The sequence below is a fragment of the Rhinatrema bivittatum genome, chromosome 3, assembly GCF_901001135.1.
Source record: "Rhinatrema bivittatum chromosome 3, aRhiBiv1.1, whole genome shotgun sequence".
In the NCBI taxonomy this organism is placed as follows: domain Eukaryota; kingdom Metazoa; phylum Chordata; class Amphibia; order Gymnophiona; family Rhinatrematidae; genus Rhinatrema; species Rhinatrema bivittatum.
In genome coordinates, this window is record NC_042617.1 from 356,108,307 (window position 1) to 356,132,302 (window position 23,996).

Below are 23,996 nucleotides of genomic sequence, written 5' to 3' on the forward strand. Positions count from 1 at the left end.
TCACCCCTCTCCCCCCCCCCCCCCACTGCCAAAGTGGAGAGCGCTGTTTCAGTTGTATCAAAAGAATGAAATCTAATTGGTTAAGGGTAGTAATCACCATGCCTTCTGTTAAGGGTAGGAACCGTCACTCCATGCCAGTTACCCCCAGATTAGTTATCAAAATGGGGTCGTACCTGGAGGAAGAACTAGAAGACTGGGAGAAAATAAGAGAGGTAGAATTACAGTGGCCAAATTAAAAGGAGCTATTACAAAGGAAATAAATCTATATGTTAGAAAAGTAAACCAAAAAAAAAAAGAAACCGATCTGATTCTCAGAGGAGGTGGTTGAACAAATAAAGGCAAAAAGAACAGCATTCAAGAAGTACAAAGGATCCCAAAAAGAGGAACACAGGGAAGAATACCTGGTGAAACTGAGGGAGATGAGGAGAGTAATCAGGAAAGCAAAAGATCAAGCAGAAGAATGGAGTGCCAAAGAGGTAAAGCGAGGTGACAAAATATTTTTCAGATGTATCAGAGAAAGGAGGAAGGCCCGAATTGGTATAGTGAAATTGAAAGGTCACAAGGAGCAGTGTGTGTGGAGAAAGACAAAAAAATAGTGGAAATATTAAACAAATACTTATCAGGTTCATCTGACAAGATTTATGTCTGGTAAAACTATGCTGCCTCAGATCTTACAATCCATTGGATTCTAGAGTACAGTTGTTTCCTACAAAACTTTTATGCTGCTTGACTCTAAGCCTTCGTTAACATATAGTGCCACCCCTCCACCAATTTGATTTGTCTTGTCAGTGTCCCGTTGGTTCCATCAGCTCTCTGAGATGCCTATTATGTCTAAATCTTCCTTTTGTTTTAGCTTTCCAGTCTTTTTTCATACTTGGCATTTGCATAGACATTTTAAAGTAGGTTTATTTGTATTTTTAATTTTATATGTATCCATAACCTGCTTATTATCAGATGGTATAGGCAGTTTGGAGTCATTTTGATCTGTGTACTCTGTATTTAAATAATTTGGTATTTTTCAGCTTTTACAATCATCTTTTTATCTGGATATTCTAACTTGGTTTGCCATTATCTTTTGAAAACACCTCCCTCGGAATCATGTGCTGCTGAGCAAATATCTAGTTTAACAGCTACTGTATCTCCTTTTTAAAAGTTAGTGGCACCAGCCTGATCCCACTGTAGTTAAGGTGGAGCCTGTCTTGTTATAGGCTCTCCCTTCCCCAGAATATTCCCCAGTTCCTAATAAATCTAAAGCCCTCTTCCCTGCACCATCCACGCATTGAGACTCTGGAGCTTAGCCTGCCTCTGGAGTCCTGTGCATACAGAGTTATCTCTGTTTCATTAGAACATAGAGCAAGTTTGCTTACCTGAAAACAAGGTTCTCCATATTTAGCAGCATAAATTAGCAATTAGGCATCGATGCCGTGATCCAAAGACACTAACACGGACCCAGCTCTTAGAACTCAGCAAAGACTTTACTGAGCATGTGTGGGAGTTCCTGTGCATGCATGCTGCTACTTGAGCCCTTCAGTCTTTTCCAAAGTTTAAACCTTAGCAAGGTAATCGATTCTCCAGGGAGGTGAGCATATATTAAGAATGACTAATTCATCCTGCTGCCTAGAGAGAACCTTATTCATAGGTAATCACACTTGCTTTCTCCATCGACTGGCAGGCAGCAATTAGTCATCATGCATGGAAAGTCCCAAGTTGAGGGTTGCACTGCACAACCTGGGTCCATCAGGTGGAAGGTAAACTACCATGTGAAAAGCCATGCAGAATTTGTCAAGAGTTTCTGTTGTCTCAGGACATGATGTCCACACAGTAGTAGGACATGAAGATGTGCACAGACGACCAAGTAGCAGCTTTGCAAATGTTTTCAATAGAAGTGACCCTGAGATGATAAGCTACTGAAGTCGCCATGGTTCTCACTTGATTAGCCTTGACAGAGTCTGTAATCTGTAAGCCAGCCAGCACTTGACAGTGCACTATACAGGGACTAGCCAATTAGATAGTTTGTTTGCAACTGCTCTTCTCAATTTATTGGGATAAAAAGACATGAACAATTCAGAAGCTTGACAATGAGGTTGAGTCCTTACTAGATGATACTAATATGCCAGGGTGCTCTTAAATTCCAATGAGTGAAAAGCTCATTCTCCTTTGTATGCATGTGGTCCTGGAAAGAATGTAGGTAGTACAGTAGTTTGATTAATATGGCACACAAATAGCATGTTTGGCAGGAATTTGGGGTGAGTAGGTAGAACCACCTTATTGAAAACAATCTAAAGATATAGTGAATATGAAATCAGCGCCTGCAGCTCACTTTTCACCAAAGTGATGGCCACCAGAAACAACACTTTCCAGGTGACAAACTTCAAATCTACAGACTCAAGCTATTAGAAAGGAGGGTTCATGAGTTGAGCTAGGATCACATTGAGATCCAAAGGCACTAGCACAGCCTTTTCATAAACTTGAATTACAAAAGGCGGAGAGAGATCAGAGCCCCCTTCTACCTGCTGGTAATACGCTGCAATAGCACTGAGATGAGTTTTGACCAAAAAGGTGTTAAGACCTGAGGACATGAGGAAGAATAGATATTGAGGCATGCCCCTTGGGCCATATAAGAAGGGATCCAGAGTCCTGGTCCCACACCATGTCAAGAATGCCTGCCACTTGAAAATATCATATCTTCTGGTTGAAAGTTTTCTAGCTGAAATCAGCACATCCTTCACCTTTTTCAGAATGAGCAAGGAGGAGGCTACTGCACATTCACCATCCATGCCATGAGAGTCAGGAATGGAAGGCTGCGATTGTAGAACCTGCTGTCTTCCTGTGTGATGAGATCAGAAATATCCCCAATGGAATCAGAGATTGCACTGATAGACGAGATATAGAAACCACACTTGTTGTGGCTAATTTGGTGCAATAAGGAGTATCCTGTTTGGTTTTTTTCTGAAGGACCTTCCGGACAGTCCTGGCGATTAAGAGAATTGGTGGATGTGCATGGAGTAGACAAACATTCCAGTTTAAAAGATAAGTGTTGGGAGTTGATCTGTAGCTGCTTGGATGCATGGAGCATAACTTTTTAACCTTCCAGTTGACGTCTGAAGCAAACAGGTTGATCACCAGTCTTCCCAAGCAACTGAACAATTCATTCAGGACTCTTTGAGCCAAGAACCACTCATGTGGGAGTAACACTGTACTGAGGCGGTCCACCAACTTATTCTGGTTTTTCCAGAAGCTAGGTTAACTGGAGATGAGTATTGTGATGTCTTGTCCATGACCAGATTCAGATGGCCTCCTAGCATAAGAGCCCATACCTCCCTGCTTGCAGATATAGAACATGGCCACTTGGTTGTCCATCTGGATTAAGTTTCTCTTTCCCAAGAGGAGGTAAAAGAAAGCTGTCGGAGCCTAAGTAATGGCTTGCAGCTCCAGGTAGTTGATTAGTAGATGGCTCTCTGCTGGGAACCACAATCCATGGATCCACGTCGCACTGGTGTGCACCTCCACACCCCTTGGTGTAGAGGCATCAGCAGACACAGTCACTTGATGTAGTGGGACTCATGGCAAGAGACTCACCTTTAAGACTTCCAGATTCATCCTCCAGAGGTTACTGAGGTATGGTGGGATAAAGATTGATAGAGTTGATCCCCCAATGAAGGCCCCACATGTGCAGATGAGTTAGAGGTACCACAGTAGCTGTGATGTGACAGAGAAGGATCAGGACTATGCTTGCTAACACTCTGTCCTGTTAAAGGAAGGCCCTTACTAGGCCCATCAACAATGTGGCTCTTTTGACAGGAAGAAACGCTTTCTCCTGAAGCAAATCTATTCAGGCTCCTATGAACTGAATTCTTTGAGCTGGAACCATCTTTGACTGGGCAAAGTTAATTAGAAAGCCTGGGGACTGGAGGAACCATATGGATTTTTCGAGGGACTCCAGAACTCCTGACAGAGATGGACCTGTTGCCAACCAATTGTCTAGGTATGGAAATATACAGACTCCCTGCTGACAAAGCTATACCGTCACTATGACAAGGCATTTCATGAACACTGAGAGGCCAAAGGGTAGCACCTTATATAATAGTGCACATCCTTCTCCACAAACGTGAGGAATTTCTAATGAGCAGGATGAATGAGAATGTGTGCATAAGTGTCTTTCAGATCCAGTGTACACAACCAATCTGGTGTGAGTACATCTTGAACCTGTCTCAAACCAGCAGTTTATTCAGTCTTCACAAGTCCAGTATAGGCCTCAGTCTCCCTCACTTCTTGGGGATTAAGAAGTACTGGGAATAAAATCCCTGACCGCACTTCTGGGAATGTACAGGATTGACTCCTGGAGGAAAAGGGACTCCAAAAACAGTTGGACAGACTGAAAAGGGTTAGAGTTGAAGACTGAGTTCCATTGGGAGGAGGGTGCGAGAAGCATAAGTGGTAACTGTACTCCACAATTTTCAGGTTGTTGGTGATTCAGAGCCAACCGAAAGGAAGGACTGAAACCTTCTCCCCATTGGAGAGAGGTCTTGGTTAATAAAAACTAGTGCCTGGCTTAGGACGCATCTGCTGCTGAGCCTTGGGTTGACACCATACCCTCTGTCGACCTCAAGCAGGCAGCTGCTGCTGCTGAAAAGGAGGAGGAGCTTGATGACAGTGAAAAGGATGCCTTTGGAAGAATGGGCACTTGTTTAAAAAAAAAAAAAAAAAAACTACTAGCATTGGGCAGGAGCCAGTTGATCCCTGCCATAGCTGATAATGACTGTACTGTGGATTGATGCTCATTAATCAAAGCCACTCTCTAACTTTGTCATCCTTCTGCAAGGTACATCTGTAATATTAATGCACATCCTCTCGGAAGCCATGCACCCATAACCACACAAAGGTTTGGGCTCCTAAAGAAGCAGCAAAAGTCTTGGCCACAGTATCAAATGGTGCTTCTCACATTCCTCCACGTCTTCTACTACTAAATGGAAGTCCACCTGTTCTCGGTCTGATGAGTCCATCAAGGTTTTTAGCTTTTGAACACATTCATGCAATGCTAAAGTCCATGGAACTCTGAATTTGCCTTCCTCCCAAATGCATCCAATGCCTTCATGCATTCCCCGGGAGCATATAAGTGAGCACAAATGTGCTTAGCATGCTTCAATGCCAGTTCCACCACTACAGAATGCTGCGGTAATAGGAGCATTCCAAATCCACTCCATATTGCAAGTCTAGCTTATGTGCCTCTGAAAGGCATCTGCAACGTCCTTATGTGAAGGTCTTGGAGAAGTTTGTGAGCTGGGATAGTTACATCATCTGCAACGTCCTTATGTGAAGGTCTTGGAGAAGTTTGTGAGCTGGGATAGCTATAGTCTGTTGGGTATTGAAGAAACTGAAGGAGCCCAAAGGTGTCTGTTCTGGGTCTTTTTCTTGTTTGAAACTGATATACAGATTCTTTGCCACCTTATCCACAAACCTTTTCCTTGTAAATGTTGATTTTTATTCTCAAATGTTAAGTATATTTTCTTTGAGTCTTCCCAGCTGAAGTCCTTTATTGACTTTAAGAAATCTTCTACTTTGTAACTTTCCTTTTCACGTTGCAGATGAGTAGGGATATTTGTCATGTTAAATGTTATCTGGTTGTATTCGCTCTCTCTTTTTTTCAGACTTCCTATTCCTCTTGCTTTGATTTAGCCACTTCTAGACTTTTCCCTTGGACACCTTTAATATGTTGGTCTCACATATAGTGCACTGACAGGATTTGTTTTTCTTGATTTATTTAACAGGTTTGGCAGTATTTTTCTCTGTGTTATGTGCACTTATTTTTCCATGACAAGTTATGCCTGTATGTAATAGATCAAATGCAAATAAATACAAAGTTTTAAAAAAGTAACATAGATCCTCCATGGGGAAGCTATCCTGCAGCAAGTCTGGAAGAGGATCAGATGGAATACCTGTGGCATCATCCTTGTCTCCTGACCATGGGAGAACATTAAGGCATGAGTCTGTTGTTAAAGAATGCGACTGAGCTGGAGGCTTTCACTGGTCTGGAGGGGAAACACCCAGGAAGAATTGAGAGTGGACAGAGCTCACTTCCTCACCCTCCCTTGGAAGAGGATAATCCACTGCCTTATGGTGAGGACTTGCTTCCATAACACTAGCAGCTCCTGCAGTGAAGTATGCAGCGGTGCGGAACTTGGAGCAGTCCCACTTTGTGGGAATATTTCCTCTGTCTTGGATAGGAGAGCTCTGATTTCCCTCTTTTTTTTGTCTCCAGGGCTTGAGGAGGCAAAGAAATTCTTCACCAGCTCCGATAAATGGATTCCCACTGGTTGGAGGATCCTCTGAGCTGGAGTTAAAGGAGAGACATCCTATTTAGAAACCCAGATCAGCTCATCTTCACTCAGGGTTGCTGGTAAAGCTGAAGAGGAACTCAGTATCATTGCTGCTCCTGTTCTAATGGTGGCTGGCTCCAAGGTACTCCACTCCGATTGCATCGACAACTCCCATCAATCAGCACTCCACTCCATTCCACAGAGGGCACCCGTAGCTCCTTCCTCACCATGACATCTACTGCAAAACTCTTAGATATACGCGCTGAAGCATTTCACTCCAGAATCACTGATGGTGCCACTATCTGCCGTGCTGAATGTGTTGACTGGGTCTTGGAATGGGAACTGAATGCCAGTGACATGGGCAGCTCTGTGGATAAAACAGATGGCTCAGCACTTGTGCCTTTGGGGTTATGTCCTGCCATTGTGTTGAGAACCATAGACCGATCGTCTCTTCAGCTCTAAGAGACGTCCCCGAAGGGGGACCCCTGTGCTGCTTAGAGCCTTTCTCAGCATCTATCACAGTGCCACAGGCTTCCGCATTACACTCGACCCCTGGCCTGCAGTGGATCCAGAGACCAATGGAGAGGGGGAGCCTTCCTATGCTTACAGGATTGAGAGGGGGGAAGCTTCCCACTTCAGCTTCTTGTGCTGGGAACCCAACAATACTTCACTTCTTGATGAAGAGCAGCTCCACTGCTTGCTTTCGCCCCGAGGCTTGGGCCTCTTACTCCCTGATGCATTTTGGCCTTCATCTTCCAGGAGCAGAGCTGCTGCACCTTGGGGACATATGACCATAGCTGTGGCAATTGGAGGAGTCATGGCCTGGGCCCAGGTATTAGCAGATGGCGTGAGTATCCATGGTAAACATCAGGCACCCACAGATGCAAACCTTAAACTTGCTTAAAACAGGCTTCTTGGTCTTGGGCATCTCTGAGCTCTTTGACATTTCCTTTTGACTTTCTGTACATAATTCTTTTTTTTTTTTTTTTAATATACTTAAAAGTTCTATTTGACGGGCTGCGAAAGCAGCCACAAAACAATTTGAAACAAACAAGGCAGCAGTAAAAAGGAGGCACAAGGCCAAAAGATGAAAATATTTGAAAGAGAGCCTGGGACACGACCGTGCGGCAGCTCAGATAAAGAGAGACCGAGGGGGCTCACGAGGCAGTGTGTGCACGCGGGAACTGCCGCGCGTGCTTAGTAAAGTCACTGAACTTCGAGAGTTAGGTCTGTGTCGGTGCCATTGGATGACTTCACCCACACGTAATGGCTGATCCATGCCAGCTTGTCTACGGAGAACTCTAGTGCCAGTTGTAATTTACTTCCATGCTGTTACAGCCACATTGCTTCATCCTACTGCAGGAACAGCCATGATTGGGGAGCTGTGCAGATCTTGAATGGTTAATCAGAGTGGTGCTTTTTCAGCAGTAGGGAAGGGGCATTAAAAGAAGACGTGTGCCACGAGCGCTGCTCAGATCGCTGGATTTCTTTCCGTCCGCATAAGCGGTCGGCAGCAGTTCCCTTGCCATGTTGTTGCTCTTTGCAGCATTTCCTCTGCAAGGCACAGTCCAGCAGAAGCAACAGGAATGGCTGGTGGCAGACTAGCACCACCCGCTGCTTCTCAGACAACCAAGTCTGGCACATTCAGCAGTATATTTCTTGTGAACAATTAACTTTAGCACAATCTGGACTGTATGGGAGGACAAACTTGGTAAGGAGAGGGGAGCGGCTGCCCGGGATCACTAGATCAGGTCATGTAGGATCCATGTTCTTTTTAAAGGGAACTGGCAATTAGGTCACCTTCCAAGCATCTCATTCTGGGGTTGGGCACCTTGCCTTTTAAGCTTTTGCTTTTTAGTGAGTCTGGTCAGTACCGCTTCAGGTCTTGCAGGTTTTTGCTCAAGTTTTTTTTTTGTTGGGGGGGGGGCGGGGTGGTTGAGTGGCAGTTTCCTCCTGTTACTTTGGCTTTCTAACTCAATGGGTCTGCAGCGCCATGGTTTTCCATTCACAAGCACCCTACTTTTTTTCAACTTTTTTTTTTGTTGTGGGGGGACGACCCCTCTTCCCACTTGCCTTTAGTCCAGCTGTTGCAGTAACTGTAGGGACCAGGATCCTGTAGTCCATGGCTACCTCTGGAATCAATTAGGCTTATGCTGGCCACTAGGTGATACAGCGACCCAGCTGATCCAAGGGGCAGAAACCAGGCTTGGGAATGGAACCCACTTAGTACAGCCACTAAAGCAATTGAGGATGACCCTTTTATTTGGAATTTTGTGAGGTCAAGCTGTCACCGAAAACTCCCCACTCTTGGTAGGCTGGGTGAAACCAAACAAGCTTGCTGCAGCTTTGGATGCATTCTCACAAAAGCAACCAGTTTTAATTTAATATTAACCTTAACATAATAAGTAATAATGCTTATTATTAAACCGATACGATGTGCAAACGGCTATCGGTATATAAAAACCTATAAATAAATAAATATAAATAAATAAATGCTAAATGTATCATTCGTCAAAGAAGTCTGTTTCAGCTGTTAGAATACATATATATAAACTTGATTTATAATTGACTGACTTCGCAGAGCCCAGAATCAGCAGGGGACATCACAAAATTTAAAAGGAAGAGCCTGATGAGACCCAAAATGGTACTGCATAGCGTGATGATAAAAAAAAAAAAAAAAGAATCTATAAGAATTATAAAAATAAACTAGAACAGGAGGCTTTGGAGAACAACCTTTCTAAATGTATAATTACCATAAAAAGTGTAAACAAACAAAAGCTCAGACAAAGCAAACTTTTTTTTTTTTACTTGTACAAAGCAAAAAAAAAAAAATCCCCTCTAGAGAAGATTCTTGAGATGAAATATAAATTTAGCATAAGTCTAAGTGAAATACGACTTGCTATAGGCAATGCAATTGGCCTGATAGAATTTGCTTCGTCCTTTTATAAATGTCCTTCCGGCAGTCTGAGGGGATCACAGCTCATGGTACTTTTAGCTGCTCAGGTCAACAAGTTGAGCGTCTTCTCTAATTACTTTGCTTTTGTTCTCCCCTCACCTCTCCTTCTGTTGTTCTGTTTGTTCCTGAAGCCCTGCAGGGGATAGCTAGTCTTAGCCTTTAATACCTGTCCCTATATTGAGGTCCCTTGGCACTTGCTTTGGACAGCACCTTTTAAGCTGCACTTTTTAGAATTCATTGGCAGAGGCTGACACGTCCACAAGTGACTCCGCATGCTATAAACATCCTTTCCAGCACTACAAGTAACTTGGCACCATGAAAATCACCAATGGTGATTAAACAGGGCTTTGATCTTGCCTTCTTGTAATAAGCAAAAGTGTCACAGCAAACAAAAGCAGTTTTCAAATCTGCTCCAAAACTTCCCAGAGCATGGTTTTGCACATCTCTTTAAAGGTTTTCTTGTTTCCGAAAGCGTGTTATAAATATATTTCAGGCACATTCTAGCAGGCTATATATTGCAATATCAGTTGATTACTTTTTAATATGTCTGATTTATTTTCAGCCCCTACAACCATGTCCGAACTCCAAAGAATCTATGGCCGTCTATGAACAGCACTGTAAAATGGCTCAAGAATACATGAAAGTTCAAACAGAAATTGCATTGCTATTGCAGAGAAAGTAAGTAGACTACTTGCCTTATAACAGAGGTAAGCAACTCTAGTCCTGGCATGCCCTAAACAGATCTGGTTTTCTCAATGTCCACAATGATTATGCATGAGAGAGATTTGCATACTGTGGAGGCATATTTTTTGTGGATATCCTGAAAACCAGACCTATTTGTTGCACTCCAGGACTAGAGCTGCCCACCCCTGCTTTATAATCTTGTCAAATTTAATTTTCTGTTTTGGCTTGCACTGCAGCAAGAGAAGTTGCACACTCCATACAGACTTCATATCCCTACACAATGATGATAGATTGCACTTTTTTATTGTTCAACTCTGCTATCTTAGAACTCTCAAAAAGCCATCTTACACAGATAATGATCTTATGCAGATAATGCCTTACCCCTCCTGCCACTATTTCAAATGTGGATTATCTAGTCTCCATCTGAGATCTGATTAAAATGATTCTGAAAAATCAGGGGTATATGTAACAATCCCTCATCAGAATATTGTAGCCAGATTTCCATTCATGATCCAGTAAATCCTATCAGCATTGGAAGCTGGGCAAGAGTTGGATACGATCATGGCTTTTTGGCCCATCTCTAACCAGAGACATGGCTTAGTGATGCCAACTAGTATTGGCTCATCTCAGTCTGCGCTTGGAAGTGTTTGCCCATTTTACATTCTGGTGCCTGATTGTAGTTGGTTGTCGTTTCTGTACTGTTTGCCTACCATTTTTACATAGGTTATCAAGAAAATATTTAGAGAATGGGCAGAGAAATCATTTATATTGCAGTAGTTCATGTTGACGTTGTGGGGTGGCATGTGTAAATCTTTTCTCTGGATTAAGGGTTTTCAGAAGGCATGTTTCATTTTCGCTCGGCATTAATCGGACATTTTCCAGAGCCGTCTAGGTGAAACACTTCTGATCATGTTCTGTAGTTTCCACATTACTACGGCCACCAATGTGCCTCAGTTTGCTTTCTTCTGCAAGGAAAAATGGATGATTTATTTTCCCCAAAATTGATCTTAGACTTTTTTCGACAGTTTCCTGCTTTCTGTTCTGTCTAGCATGTGCCTTAGAAATGGCTTCTTCCTTCAAATTTCTGTAGTCAGTTTTTGTGACAGTTGGGTTCAGCAGTTGCAGGCTACAAGAATGCTTTCTGAATCTGAGGCTAAGTAGGCGGACTGTCTAGAGGCAGTGGTGGCTTATGTCACAGATGCATTGTACAACCTCATCAGAACTTCTTTGAGAATTATGATTTCCACAGTCTCGGTCAGATGTCTCCTTTGGGTAAGGAACTGGTTGGCGGATGTGTGGTCTAAGTCTCGGTTAGGAGAACTGCCTTTCAAGGGAAAGCTTCTGTTTGGAAAGGACTTGGAGGAGCTCGTGAAATGTCTCGGTGAGACCAAAGGGCATAGGCTGCCGGAAGATAAGCCTAAAGGAAACAAGAGTCCCTTTGCGGGGCAATCTCGTTTCCGGCCGAATAGAAGGTTTTGTCAGAGTAGGCCCCGAGCAGGAGCTCAGAGACAAGGAACCAGGAGGCAGCAATCCTGGAACCAGCCCTTTTGAGGGGGCAGAAAACCAGGGAGAGAAGGTCTCGACCAGAGCTCTGGAGGAGCTAAGTCCTCGCAATGAAATGGGGAGCCCGGCTCACTCACCCTCAGAGGCAGAAGACCCAGGAAGACGTCGATCAGGTTTAAAAAAAAAAGAACAAAGTTTTGTGTTTTCCTGTTTCGGGGCAGAGTGCCTTGCTGTGCCGGGTCTCCCTCCGTTATCGGGCTGCGCTGGGAGCGGGCTTGTTTCTCAATCAGCGTTTCTTTTAATTTTCTCTCATGCGGCGGGCGGCCTGCAAGGCGTGTGGAGACGCGCCTGTGCGGCATCTCCAGAGACGGCCTTTGTTCCGCCTTTCTAAGCCATGCTGCGAGCCGGGAAGGCTCGGGCGGCTGCAGCAGAACACCTCAGACCCATTCCCACTCAGCGCGGGAACGGAGGCCATTTTGCAAACTTTTTGTGCGGCTGAGCTAGCCACGCTGGGGGGAGAGGAATTTACCCCCACTTTTGTCACCGCACTTTCAGGCTCCTGAGGGGGGCAGTCGGGCAGAGGAGGTCGCTGACGAAGAGGGACAGAGCCCTGAGAGGGATTCTGACTCCTCCTCTTCCTCATTTTCTTCTGATTTTATTATGTTCCTGCACAAAGCCTTTAAAGCCCGCAAAGCTGCCAAGAGAGGGGCAGGAGTTGCCTTGCTGGCCTCTGGAGCACATGGCCCTAAGCTGTCTCCGCTTCCAGAGAAAGGAGATGCTGCAGTTCCTCGGCCCCTCCGTGCTTCCGCCCCGGCCCGTCCAGTGGGCGATGTGTCCTCACCGGATTCTGGCCCAGATGACATGAATTTGGGTGACAAGCCCCCGCTGGGGGTGGATCCTGACGATGACTTGGACCACGTCAAGCCTCAAGGCATGGAGGGAGATGACCCTAAGGTGGTCCGTCTCTTTAGAAGAGATGAGTTGGACCCACTCTGTATTGGAAGAATTAGGTATTGAGGTACCTAAGGAAGATTCCCGTTTAGGGAACATTGACCCAGTCATGGTGGGTCTCCGGGGGCCGACAAAGTCTTTTCCATTTCATTTGTCTGTCACTGACTTGCTGTTCCGTGAATGGGACACTCCAAAGTTGGGGCTGAAAGTCAGCAAGGCTATGGATAGACTGTATCCCCTTCCCGTGTCTGCAGTAACCAAAAAGATCACCATCCCGGTGACAGGAGCAATAGCACTTCGAGATCTTATGGACCGTAAGCTTCAGGTGCAACCTAAGCGCATTTTTTAAGTTTCTGCACTGGGGGTCCGGGCTGCTATGTGCAGCACCTTTTCTTTGCGTGCAGGACTTCGTTGGGTCCAGCATCTGCAGAGTATTACCTCTTTCTCAGGAGCAAGCCATTTAGGCAGGACACCTAGAAGCCGCGGTGGCGTACAGCGCCTGATGCCTTGTATGACCTGCTTCGGACATCAGCACGCTCCATGGCCCGCCGCCTACTTTGGTTGAGGAACTGGTTGGCTGATGTCTCCTCTAAGGCTCAGTTGGGATCTTTGCCATTTAGGGGCAAATTGCTGTTTGGAAAGCAACTGGAGGATATGATCCAATCCTTGGGTGAAAACAAGGTCCATCGCTTGCCGGAGGATAAGCCTAGACCAAGGGGTACCTTCCCTTCCCAGTCTCGTTTCCGGGGGAATCACAGATTCCGAGCTTCTCGTTTGTCGGGTTCCTCCTCCAGACAATCTACAGGCAGGCAGCAATCTTGGTCTCAGTCCTTTCGTGGCTGTAGGTTCGGGCAATCCGGAGCCTCTCAGTCCACAGGAGGAGTTAAATCCTATCAATGAAATGCGGCTGGTCCATTCGTCTGTTCCGCTGGTGGGAGGCAGACTGTCTCAGTTTTACGAGGAATGGGCCAAGTTAACGTCTGATCAGTGGGTCCTCACGGTGATAAGACAAGGCTACACTTTAGATTTTGCTTAGCGCCTTCGGGATCGCTTCCTAATCTCCCCTTGCTCCTACGAAGAGAAACGTCAGGCGGTCAGGGACACTGTAAGGTGCCTGATCGACTTGGGTGCAATAGTTCCAGTTCCCCCCCGAGGGACGGCGAAAGGGCCATTACTCCATTTACTTTGTGGTTCCAAAGAAGGACGGCACCTACCGGCCCATACTGGACCTGAAGCGAGTCAATAGGTGCCTTCGTGTTCCATGATTTTGCATGGAGACTCTCTGATTGGTCATCGCTTCGGTTCACAAGGCGTGTTCCTAGCGTCCCTCGATCTCACTGAAGTGTATTTACACATCGGCATCTGTCCGGACCACCAGACGTTCCTGTGGTTCTCCGTGCTGGGCGATCATTTTCAATTTTGCGCTCTTCCCTTCGCCCTGGCTACGGCGCCCAGGTCCTTTACCAAAATCATGATTGTAGTGGCGGCGCACCTGAGAAAAGAAGGTTTATTTGTGCATCCCTATCTGGACGACTGGCTGATTCGGGCAAAGACGGAGGAGCTCTGTCATTCGGCGGTGAGGAGAGTGCTTCAGCTACTACAGTCTCTCGGTTGGGTAGTCAGCCCCGCCAAAATCCACCTGACTCCTTCGCAGTCTTTGGAATTCCTGGGAGCTTTGTTCGACATGTACCATGGAAGAGTTTTTCTCACCAAGGACCGCATTGTCAAGCTGCAAAGACAGATTCGGGATTTGTTGTCCAAAAATCCTCCAAGAGTATGGGATTACTTGCGGGTCCTTGGTTCCATTACCTCCACTCTAGAGTTAGTGCCATGGGCCTTTGCTCATATGAGATCTCTGCAGTCAGCATTGCTTTCCCGTTGGAATCTCGTCTCGAAATAGTTTCACCTTCTCCTTCCCCTTCCGGATTCTGCTCGGTCTAGTCTTGACTGTTGGCTCCTTTCAGACCACTTGAACTGGGGTATGCCCCTGGAAGTGCCTGTCTGGACGGTAGTGACTATGGATGCCAGCCTCTCCGGCTGGGGAGCGGTCTGTCAAGACAAATCTGTACAGGGCCTCTGGCCGCTGGAAAAATCCAGTTGGTCCATCAGCCGTCTGGAGACCAGAGCAGCGAGGTTGGCATTACAAGCCTTTCTGCTGCTTCTGCAGGGGAAATCAGTCAGAGTCCTGTCGGACAACGCAACGACAGTGGCTATATCAATTGCCAGGGAGGAACCAAGAGCCAACCGGTGGCACTGGAAGCTCAGCTCCTGATTCATTGGGCAGAGCACCATCTCGTCAGTATCGCAGCCTCTCACATTGCTGGGGTCAACAACGTTCAAGCCGACTTTCTCAGTTGCCACTGTCTCGATCCCAGAGAATGGGAACTCTCCACAGAAGCCTTTCGGATGATATGCAACACGTGTCCAGGCTGAGCATGGATCTCATAGCCACGTTCCGAAATGCCAAGGCTCCTCGTTTCTTCAGTCAGCGTCGACAGACAGGGGCGGAAGGAGTGGATGCCCTGGTTCTTCCTTGGCCGACGGCAGTCCTCCTGTATGTGTTTCCACCCTGGCCATTAATCGGAAGAGTGCTCCGAAGAATAGAGACCTATCCGGGGGAAGTGGTACTAATTGCTCCAGAGTGGCCGAGGCATCCCTGGTTTGCGGATCTAGTCAACCTAGTGGTGGACACCCCACTGCGGTTCAGAGAGTTGCCGAATCTTCTGCATCAGGGGCCCGTCTATTTGGACGAGGCGGATCTCTTCTGTCTTGCGGCATGGCTTTTGAGAGGCAACGTTTGAAGAGCAAAGGATACTCAGATGCAGTGATAGCTACTCTTTTAAAGTCATGAAAGACTTCTACCTCACTAGCTTATGTTCGAGTGTCAGGAATATTTGAGGCCTGGTGCATTCAACACAGCATAGATCCCACTCGGGAGGTGGTGGCGAATATTCTCTCTTTCTTGCAGGCCTGCCTCGCTAAGGGATTTTCCCGCAATTCGCTATGTGTACAAGTTACAAGGAGTTTCCTTGGCCGCGCATCCTGACGTGGCGCATTTTCTTAAAGGGGCGAATCATCTGTATCCTCTGCTTAAAAGGCCTTGTCCGTTGTGGAATTTCAACTTGGTTCTTAAAGCTCTATGTAATGAGCCGTTCGAGCCCATAAAAAGGGCTACTTTGAAGGATCTTACTTTAAAGATATCATTTCTCATGGCTATTTCTTCAGCTTGCAGAGTGTCTGAACTTCAGGCGTTGTCTTGCAGGGAGCCCTTGTTGAGGATTACGGATTCAGGAGTCTCCTTGCGAACAGTTCCTTCCTTTTTCCCAAAAGTGGTATCTTCTTTCCACTTGAATCAGTTTGTGGAACTTCCATCATTCTCTGGTTTGGATCCTTCTGATCCCCACGCTGCGGATTTATGGAGATTAGACATCCGACGGGCTCTGCTGCGTTATTTGGAGGTCACAAATAGTTTTCGCATGTCAGATCATTTATTTGTGCTCTGGAGCGGTCCCAAGAGAGGTCATGAAGCATTGAGGGCTACTATAGCCCATTGGTTAAAAGAGGCCATTGGATCGGCGTACCTTCTTCGGGGTCGTCCTCTCCCGGAGGGTCTCCGAGCGCATTGTACAGGCAGCCTTGTGGGCTGAGTGCCAACAGATTTCGCCGCAGGAGATTTGTAGAGCAGCCACTTGGAAATCTCTGCACACCTTTGCTCTTCATTACCGCTTGGATGTGCGAGCTCCAGACTCTAGGAGTTTTGGGAAGGTGTGATCCGAGCGGTACTCTTAGGGTCCCACCCCGGGTAGGAGAGCTCTGGTACATCCCAGGAGTCTGGACTGATCCGAGTACATACAGGGAAAGGAAAATTAGTTCTTACCTGTTCATTTTCGTTCCTGTAGTACCATGGAGATATCACACCGGTTTACATTCAGATACTGTAGGTATTTCCCTATCCCCGTAGGGTTTACAATCTAAGTTTTGTACCTGAGGCAATGGAGGGTAAAGTGACTTGCCCAAGGTCACAAGGAGCGACAACAGGACTTGAACCCTGGTCTCCTAGTGGTTAGAGCAGTGGACTACGAACGTTAGTTGTCAAATTTATGTGGGGTTTGCTTTGTTAGGAGAGCTTCCCATTAAGTCACCCAGAGAGTTATGGGACCTCAGCATAGTTAAACACAGCTGATGAAAGCCTCTGAGCTTTAGGCCTTCCTTTTGGGCTAAAGTACCTGACCTGGGAAGTTGCTTTTACGGCGGCGGTCAGTTCAGCCCACAGAGTCCATGATCTCGAGTCCCTAGTAACCTCTCTGCCTTATACTAAATTTCATCATAACTGAGTGGTGGTTTACACGCCTCCTAAGTTCCTGCCTAAGGTAGTGACTGATTTCCACCTTATATTAGCCTATCATCCTTCAAACCTTTCTCTCAAGGTTACATTCAGTAAGGTAAATGAACCTTGCACACTTTGAACTGCAAAAGATCCATTGCCTTCTATCTAGGATGGACTAATGATCTTAGAAAGTTCATACATCTTTTTATTTCTCTTGGCCCCCAAGTTTGGGATTGTTGTATTGAAGAGGACGTTATCTCATTGGGTAGTAGATTTATATCCTTCACGTTTTTGCCCAAACTGATTTGACCTTAGAAGTGCATGTCCAGGCTCATTTCAAGTTGACCACTACAGAAGAGATTTACAAAGCTGTGGTATGATATTCAGTCCACACATTCACATCCTATTACCATTTAGACCAGGGATTCTCAATCCAGTCCTTGGGATACACTTAGCCAGTCAGGTTTTCAGCATATCCACAATGAATATGCATTAGAGAGATTTGCATGCACTGCCTCCCTTGTATTATAATGGATAGTCTGAAAACCTGACTGGCTAAGTGTGTCCTGAAGACTGGGATGAGGACCACTGATCTAGACACAGTCTCCTCTCATGACAGCAGGTTTGCACAGTCTATTGTTCAGGATCTTTTTGAGGTTTAGAGCCCAACTTCACCCCCTAGGGCCCATTTTTATAATTTAGATGTGTCTTTGATAAGAGAAGAAAAAAGGTAGATAGTTCAAATCCACCAAAAACAAATGAACGCCCATTAGCAGAGTTGTGTTGTCAATGTTTTCCCCCTTTTGGTTGAAGAGAACACTTAGCTAAGGAGTACCATATATTTGATTGGCGAGTCACATTGTCTTCAGACAAAGCAGAGCTCTTTACCAATAGCAGATGTTGGGTGAACTACCTATCACTAGAGATCAGTGTAATAACTGTTTCTTTTTCTGATTCAATGCAGAAGATAAAATGCATAAATTGACTGTTTGTGGCCTAATGAATCTTGCTTCTCTAGAGGTGTGCACGTCTCATGCCAAGCCTTTTGTTGATATTTTTTCTAGGCAAGAATTAATAGCAGAACTGAACCAGGATGAAAAAGACCAACAAAACACATCCCGTCTTGTGCAAGAACATAAAAAGCTTTTGGACGAAAACAAAAGTCTTTCAACCTATTACCAGCAATGCAAAAAACAATTAGAGGTCATCAGAAGTCAGCAGCAGAAACGGCAGGGCACTTCATGATGCCCCGGGACCGCAGAAATGCACCCAGGAAAAAGATTTCTCCAACGGCCTTGTAAGAGTGACCTGTGGAAATTCACTTCTTACGATACTCTGGATGCTTAAATTCGGCAGAGTCGGCACTTATTTGCATCACTTGTCTTTTCCTTTCTCGGCGATGCTGATCCAGTTCAATGAGTTCATAGGGATAAGGTGGTCACAGCCGTAACTTTCATGGCTCAGCAGCTCCTGCTCTAAAGTGCCTGCTGTATCCTGACGCTGTAGGCCCTGGGTCTGCATGAAAGCTAGCCCAGCCAAACGCTGAGCAGAAGCAGGAGAGGGGCAGGGTGGGTGCTGCGTTATAAGACTTCCTTATTGGTTTGTGGGTTGACGTGAGTAGCTACTGGTTTTACACTTGTTAAGAGCAAAGCAAATCATAATGTTCTTTGAAAACTGTTTTGTTTGTGGATCCTATCTTGGGCAAACGGCACATTTCATGACTGCGAGAAGCCCTCTGTGGAATGTAAACTGAGCAGGTGATATGGGCTGACCTGGAACAAAGGGTTGTTTTTTGTTTTGGGTTTTTTTGTTTTGTTTTTTTGTTTTGGGTTTTTTTGTTTGTTTTATTGGGGGGGGGTTGTTTGTTGGGGTTTTTTACTGTTGTATCCCAGGTTCATGTGCCATAGTCAAACGGATGCCCACGCTGAAGTAATTTCCTTATGTCCATTCCTAGTAAATCTCATGCCAGTGCTGTCTTCAGACATTTAATCATTGACAGAAAAAAAAAAAAGCCATGGTTATGATGGTAGTTGGACAAATTTTGGCCAAAAATAGGATGTTGATACATTGAACAAAATGGGTCTCCCATAGGATTTCAGAGCGTGTGTGTGTGTGCACAAGTCTAAGCTTTGTAGGTTTGCATAAGAGACATTTTCAAAAGGAATTTGGAGCAGGCATGTAAATGTAAGGCTACCTATATAATAAATCCTGCCACATTTGCCAAAAGTTAGTTTTATAAAGTCTGTGTATGTATATATAAAATACATAATACATAAAATTAGCATGTGCTCCGTATGGACAGAAACAATTCCGCAGGGGTCATTAGCAGTTTGCTGGATTGCGAGGACTGTATTTTTAACCAGAGCGTGTTCCAAAAATGTGTCGGTCCGATGCAGGTGCGGCTCGTCTTTTAGAGGGATGGAGGTCATCAAACCTGCTTTTTAATGCTTGGAAGCTTAAGTGAAGAGAAAATAGCAAATGAAAACTGGGGTTGCTATGTCATCAGGATACCAGAAAGATGATCAAGGGCTCTATTTGTGATCATTTTGTTGCTTGGCTCAAGTTCAGCTAAGTAATTAGCCCAAGATCCCATTAGCAAAATCAGTCGTGGAAAATGTTGAAGAGTGTTAAGTGTCAGATGAATAAGTGCTTTATTTTTCTTCCTGCTCTTTTTATATTTTCCTGATGAGTTCTGTAATAGCTTCTGGTAGGTTTTCCAAATATATTTGGTTTCTACCATACGGTGTCATTCTAACTTAGATTTTTTTTTTTTAAATGCATCCAGTCTATAATTGGCAAGCCACTGGGAGTCTGGACGCTTCCCTCTTCTTCTTTTGATGAAGGGAGGGTTATCGTTCCCAAAACTGTAGGAGATAATTTGATTAGTTCGCTGAAACTGATATTGGGATCAAGGCAAGGCCAACCGTATTTATAGCAAAATTTAATTGACAGAGAAAATAACTGTAGTATTAGAAATAGCGCAGGTTATCCAGGGCATGGCTGCTTAGTATGCATCTGTCATTTCTACCGAAATGGATGTAATCCTGACTTGCTCAGAACCATGAAGTGAAAGGGCAAAAATAATCAGGGGCTAACTTCATCTTACAGATGGGAGATAATTTCCTGCAACATTTACAGGGTTCAGCTGTGTCATATAACTTGAAGCAAGACTAAATGTCTGTGTGTGTGTGTGTATAGATTTGCACATATGATTTCCTTTTTACGCATATGTTTCTAGCGGGGAAAGGTCTTGACCCCAGAGGAGAGTTACAGAGGCTTTTTCTTAAAACCAGAGGCATTCTCCGCTGCCAGAAAGGAAAGTTCCGGTCTACACGTGCTTTGTCAAACACCAGGGGAGGAAGAAATTTGCTTCCCATCACGTCGATTGTTGCCTCCTTGAAAGGGCACTGGGTAACGCCCCTTTTCAGCCTCGTGATCTGCTCTGAACCCCGTCGGAAGTCTTGGTTATGTGCACTTAGGAAGCCCTAGGATGCGCGTGCTAATGTGTAGTCGCCTCCTTTTCAATGAAGTTTGGGTAGTTGAAGGCAATGCCCGCCCTCTGCAGGTTTATGCTCAATCAAATGGCAGTGCATTGAGTGGAATTCAGCTTTGGTCATTACTTATTCGTGAGCATGTGTTACTTTTCTGGTTATTTATGAAGACAGGAAACTGCATGGATCTTTCGTTGACCCTGTTATATCCACACACACCCCCCAACGTGTATATATTTCTCTGCAGTTTTTCAGTGTAAAGATCCGTTAAATTGATCTTATACCCCGTTGAGTAAGAACGTGACGAGAAGAGGGTCTTGAGGGTATTTGTTCCAGGTCAAACAAAATTCTCCTTGTACTAGCTAGTGACATTAGCATGTGAAAAAAAAAACTTTCTTTTAAAGTTGTTTACATATGTTGTACTTGTTTTCTGTTAAAATATTTTAGTGTGCTTATACAATATTTTAAGCTTTTTCTCCCTTCTCCACCTGGTGACCTTGGGCTTCCATAGATGACATTTTCTCTCGGGTTGTCCCATTCTCCAAATGGTCTCGGACTCTCTTTTTAGCATAAGGTACAGATCATGTAAGAAATCATGTAAAGGAAGTATGCCTCTCCATGCTGTGTGGTTCTCCCAGAAAACTGCCTTTTTTTTTTTTTAGAATTTTCTTCTCTCGGAGGGGGATGACGAAACGTTGAAGATTATAATTCTGAACTTGTACATAAAATGACAAATTATTTCCTGCATTGGAATGAGCAGTGTTGGCTTTCTGCTGCTGAGTTATATTGCATTAGGTCTAATAAAAAATGAAATATTTCAGTAGTAATCAATATGTTATTTGCAACCGGGTGATATAACAAAACCTTTTTTTTCAGTAGGTGTTATGGAATACAGAGCCAGACAGATGCAGCTCGTAAAATCCTGGTCAGCAGCTCTACCTACAATGGAGTATATCTATAAAAAAAAACAAAAACTATCTGTATAAGGGAACAGTTGTCCATAAAGCTAAATCATTAGAGACTTTTATTTTTGCACATACAAGAGCTGTCTCCTTTTCCTCTGGGCTTCCAGTACAAAACAGACCCTGAACTAGCTTGGGGCTACAATGTCATGAACGTTATTCACAGCTACCCAAGGCCTTCCCTCCCCCACCACAACACTTTTTTTTTAAATTTTATTTTCTCTCCTCCCTCGCCTGCCGCTTCTAGTCCAGCCATTGCAGTGACAAACCTCTGGTGGAGAGGTACTGCCCATGGCTTCCTCCAAAACCTGGTATAAATGCTCCATTGAGTCAACCAGTAGGTGATGGTCTTCGGTAATGGCTAATGCTCCCCCTCTTTTCTGGGGGTCTCTGATCATTCAGTCTCCAGCATGCCTAGTTTCTGCCAGCCCAGGGTGTGGAAGACAAGTTTGGGCCATCAGGCTGGCCCACAAGAATCAAGACCGTGGGCAGAACTGACTCTGACATAGCGATAGCATGATATTTTTATTTTACTACATTTTTTTCAAAAATGTCAACTTGTGACTCGCTTTGCTATGGTAGTGCATTTTCCTTATCTTCACATTTTAAAAAGATTTTAGTGTCATGGGAACATTCAGAAGTGTTTTTGAGAACAAAATAATGGTGCGTTCCCTTTGCACTGAAGTAGCACTTACCCCCTTCACAAGGGAGACACAAAGAGCCCAATAATCCTTGCCCAGACACTGCAGGTTGTAGAAGGGTCTGAGATCAATCTTTGGGTTTTACTACTTTGGATTTATGGCAAGAGTCTCAATTCAGACCCTTCTCTTGTAGGATTTATGTGGCTGCCTGGTTAGAGCAGTGGGCTGAGAACTAGGGCAACAGAGTCACAAGTCCTGCTTCTCCCATTGCTGCTCCTTGTGAACTAGGGCAAGTCACTTCCCCCTCCGTTGCCTCAGGTACAAACTTAAACTTGGGGGGGGGGGGGGGGGTCATTTACTAAGCATTTTCCCAGAGACACAGAATGGGAGAAAACCTTTAGTGCGTAGACCCCTTAGATTGTAAGTCCTCGGGAGCAGGGAAATACCTACTGCACCTGAACTGTAACCTGCCTTGGTGAGTTAATTAAATCTAAAATCCAAGTCCAAACTTAGAAATTGTCAGGCTTTATGTGGCCCACAACCCTTACCCTCAGACAAGACGGACCAGAATGTACAGCCCCACCCAATGTATTTTGTAATTATTTCCACATACACACCGAGCTGTAAACGAATTATTCATTTCTTTAATTTTTGTCCTTACCCTGGCGGGCAAGCTATGCCTCCCAGACCTGTCTCTCTTCCAGTTTTGACGCTGACGTTTTTTTTCTGATCTGTGCATAACTCCTAATGGATTACAGTTACCCAGGCAGAAATAGTTCACAAACGGGTAGATTTTCAAAAAACGCGAATAGGCGTACTTTTGCTGGCGCATCAGGCGCAAGCAAAAGTACGCTGGATTTTAGTAGATACGCGCGGCTCCGCTAAAATCCTGGATCGGCGCGCGCAAGGCTATGAATTCTGTAGAGCCGGCGCACGCCGAGCCGCGCTGCCTACCCCCGTTCCCTCCAAGGCCGCTCCGAAATCGGAGCGGCCTTGGAGGGAATCCTCTAACGCCCTCCCCTCATCTTCCCCTCCCTTCCTCTATCTAACCCACCCGCCCGGCCCTGTCTACACCCCCCCCCTTACCTTTCTCCGGGGATTTACGCCTCCCGGAGGGAGAAGTAAATCCCCGCGCGCCAGCGGGCCTCCTGTGCGCCGGGCCGCGACCTGGGGGCGGGTACGGAGGGCGCGGCCACGCCCCCGGGCCGTAGCCATGCCCCCCGTACCCGCCCCCAAAACGCTGCCGACACGCCCCCGAAACGCCGCGACGACCGGGCACGCCCCCGACACGCCCCCCTCGGAGAACCCCGGGACTTACGCGAGTCCCGGGGCTCTGCGTGCGCCGGTAGGCCTATGTAAAATAGGCTCACCGGCGCGCAGGGCCCTGCTCGCCTAAATCCGCCCGGTTTTGGGCGGATTTAGGCGAGCAGGGCTCTGAAAATCCGCCCCAAATTGTTTATCCGGAATATCTTGTTTTGACAAACCGCTATCAGCTAATAGGTGGTTTTTCTGGTGGGTCTTCCTGTTTCAAGTGTCTTTGTGCACGTTTGGCAGAAGAACTGATAGGATAAGCCTCTGTGCAAGGACCATTTTAAACAGCTGAGCGCAGTGTCTTATTATAAGTCACCTATTAATTGTACATTTGGAAGAGAGTTATAATAACTTTTTTCTCTTGAATTTGAAAATGTGCCGCAGGGTAAAATGTCTCTATGTCCTGCAGAATAGTTACCAGTTAGTCTGTTGCATTTTTTTTTCTTCTTTAGTACATGAAGTTGGTTGGCAGAGTGATGGGAATTCATGTTTGTGAATTTGGCTCGCTTGGTTGGATTATTAGTTTCCCTAGCTGGTTGCCTGTCCTTCCCTGATCTCACCCTGTTCAGCCAAATACTCACAGGGAGCACAATGTGAATGCCGATCCACTTTTACCCTTCCTGCTGCATGTGCTGATACTATAGGAGCTAGAGGTGAGCGAGAAGACATGTCAGTAATTTGGCCGAATGCCGTCTGATGCCTTAGATCATTTTATCAGATATCCAAAAGTTCCAAATACTTGGCAGTATGGATAGCCAATTCTCAAACTGCAAGGGAAGAACAAAAAAAACCTTTCAAAAAAAAAAAAAATAGAGGGACCCGGGGGTTGCATTGGGTGTTGATCTTGAAAGAA

General features: G+C 45.4%; 1 protein-coding gene across 4 annotated transcripts in view; it reads left to right on the forward strand.

Annotated features, from left to right (window-relative positions):
* Positions 1-21,049, forward strand: part of MAP3K7 (mitogen-activated protein kinase kinase kinase 7) — a 206,528-nt gene extending 185,479 nt beyond the window's left edge. For 3 of the 4 annotated variants that reach the window (XM_029595409.1, XM_029595408.1, XM_029595410.1), the window contains 2 exons: positions 9,836-9,951; positions 17,803-21,049. In XM_029595409.1, the coding sequence (XP_029451269.1) occupies positions 9,836-9,951; positions 17,803-17,983 (297 nt within the window). In that variant the 3' untranslated portion in view covers positions 17,984-21,049. The remainder of the gene's footprint in view (positions 1-9,835; positions 9,952-17,802) is intronic. The other variant, XR_003855623.1, reaches the window with a different exon arrangement.
* Positions 21,050-23,996: the final 2,947 nt, after the last annotated feature.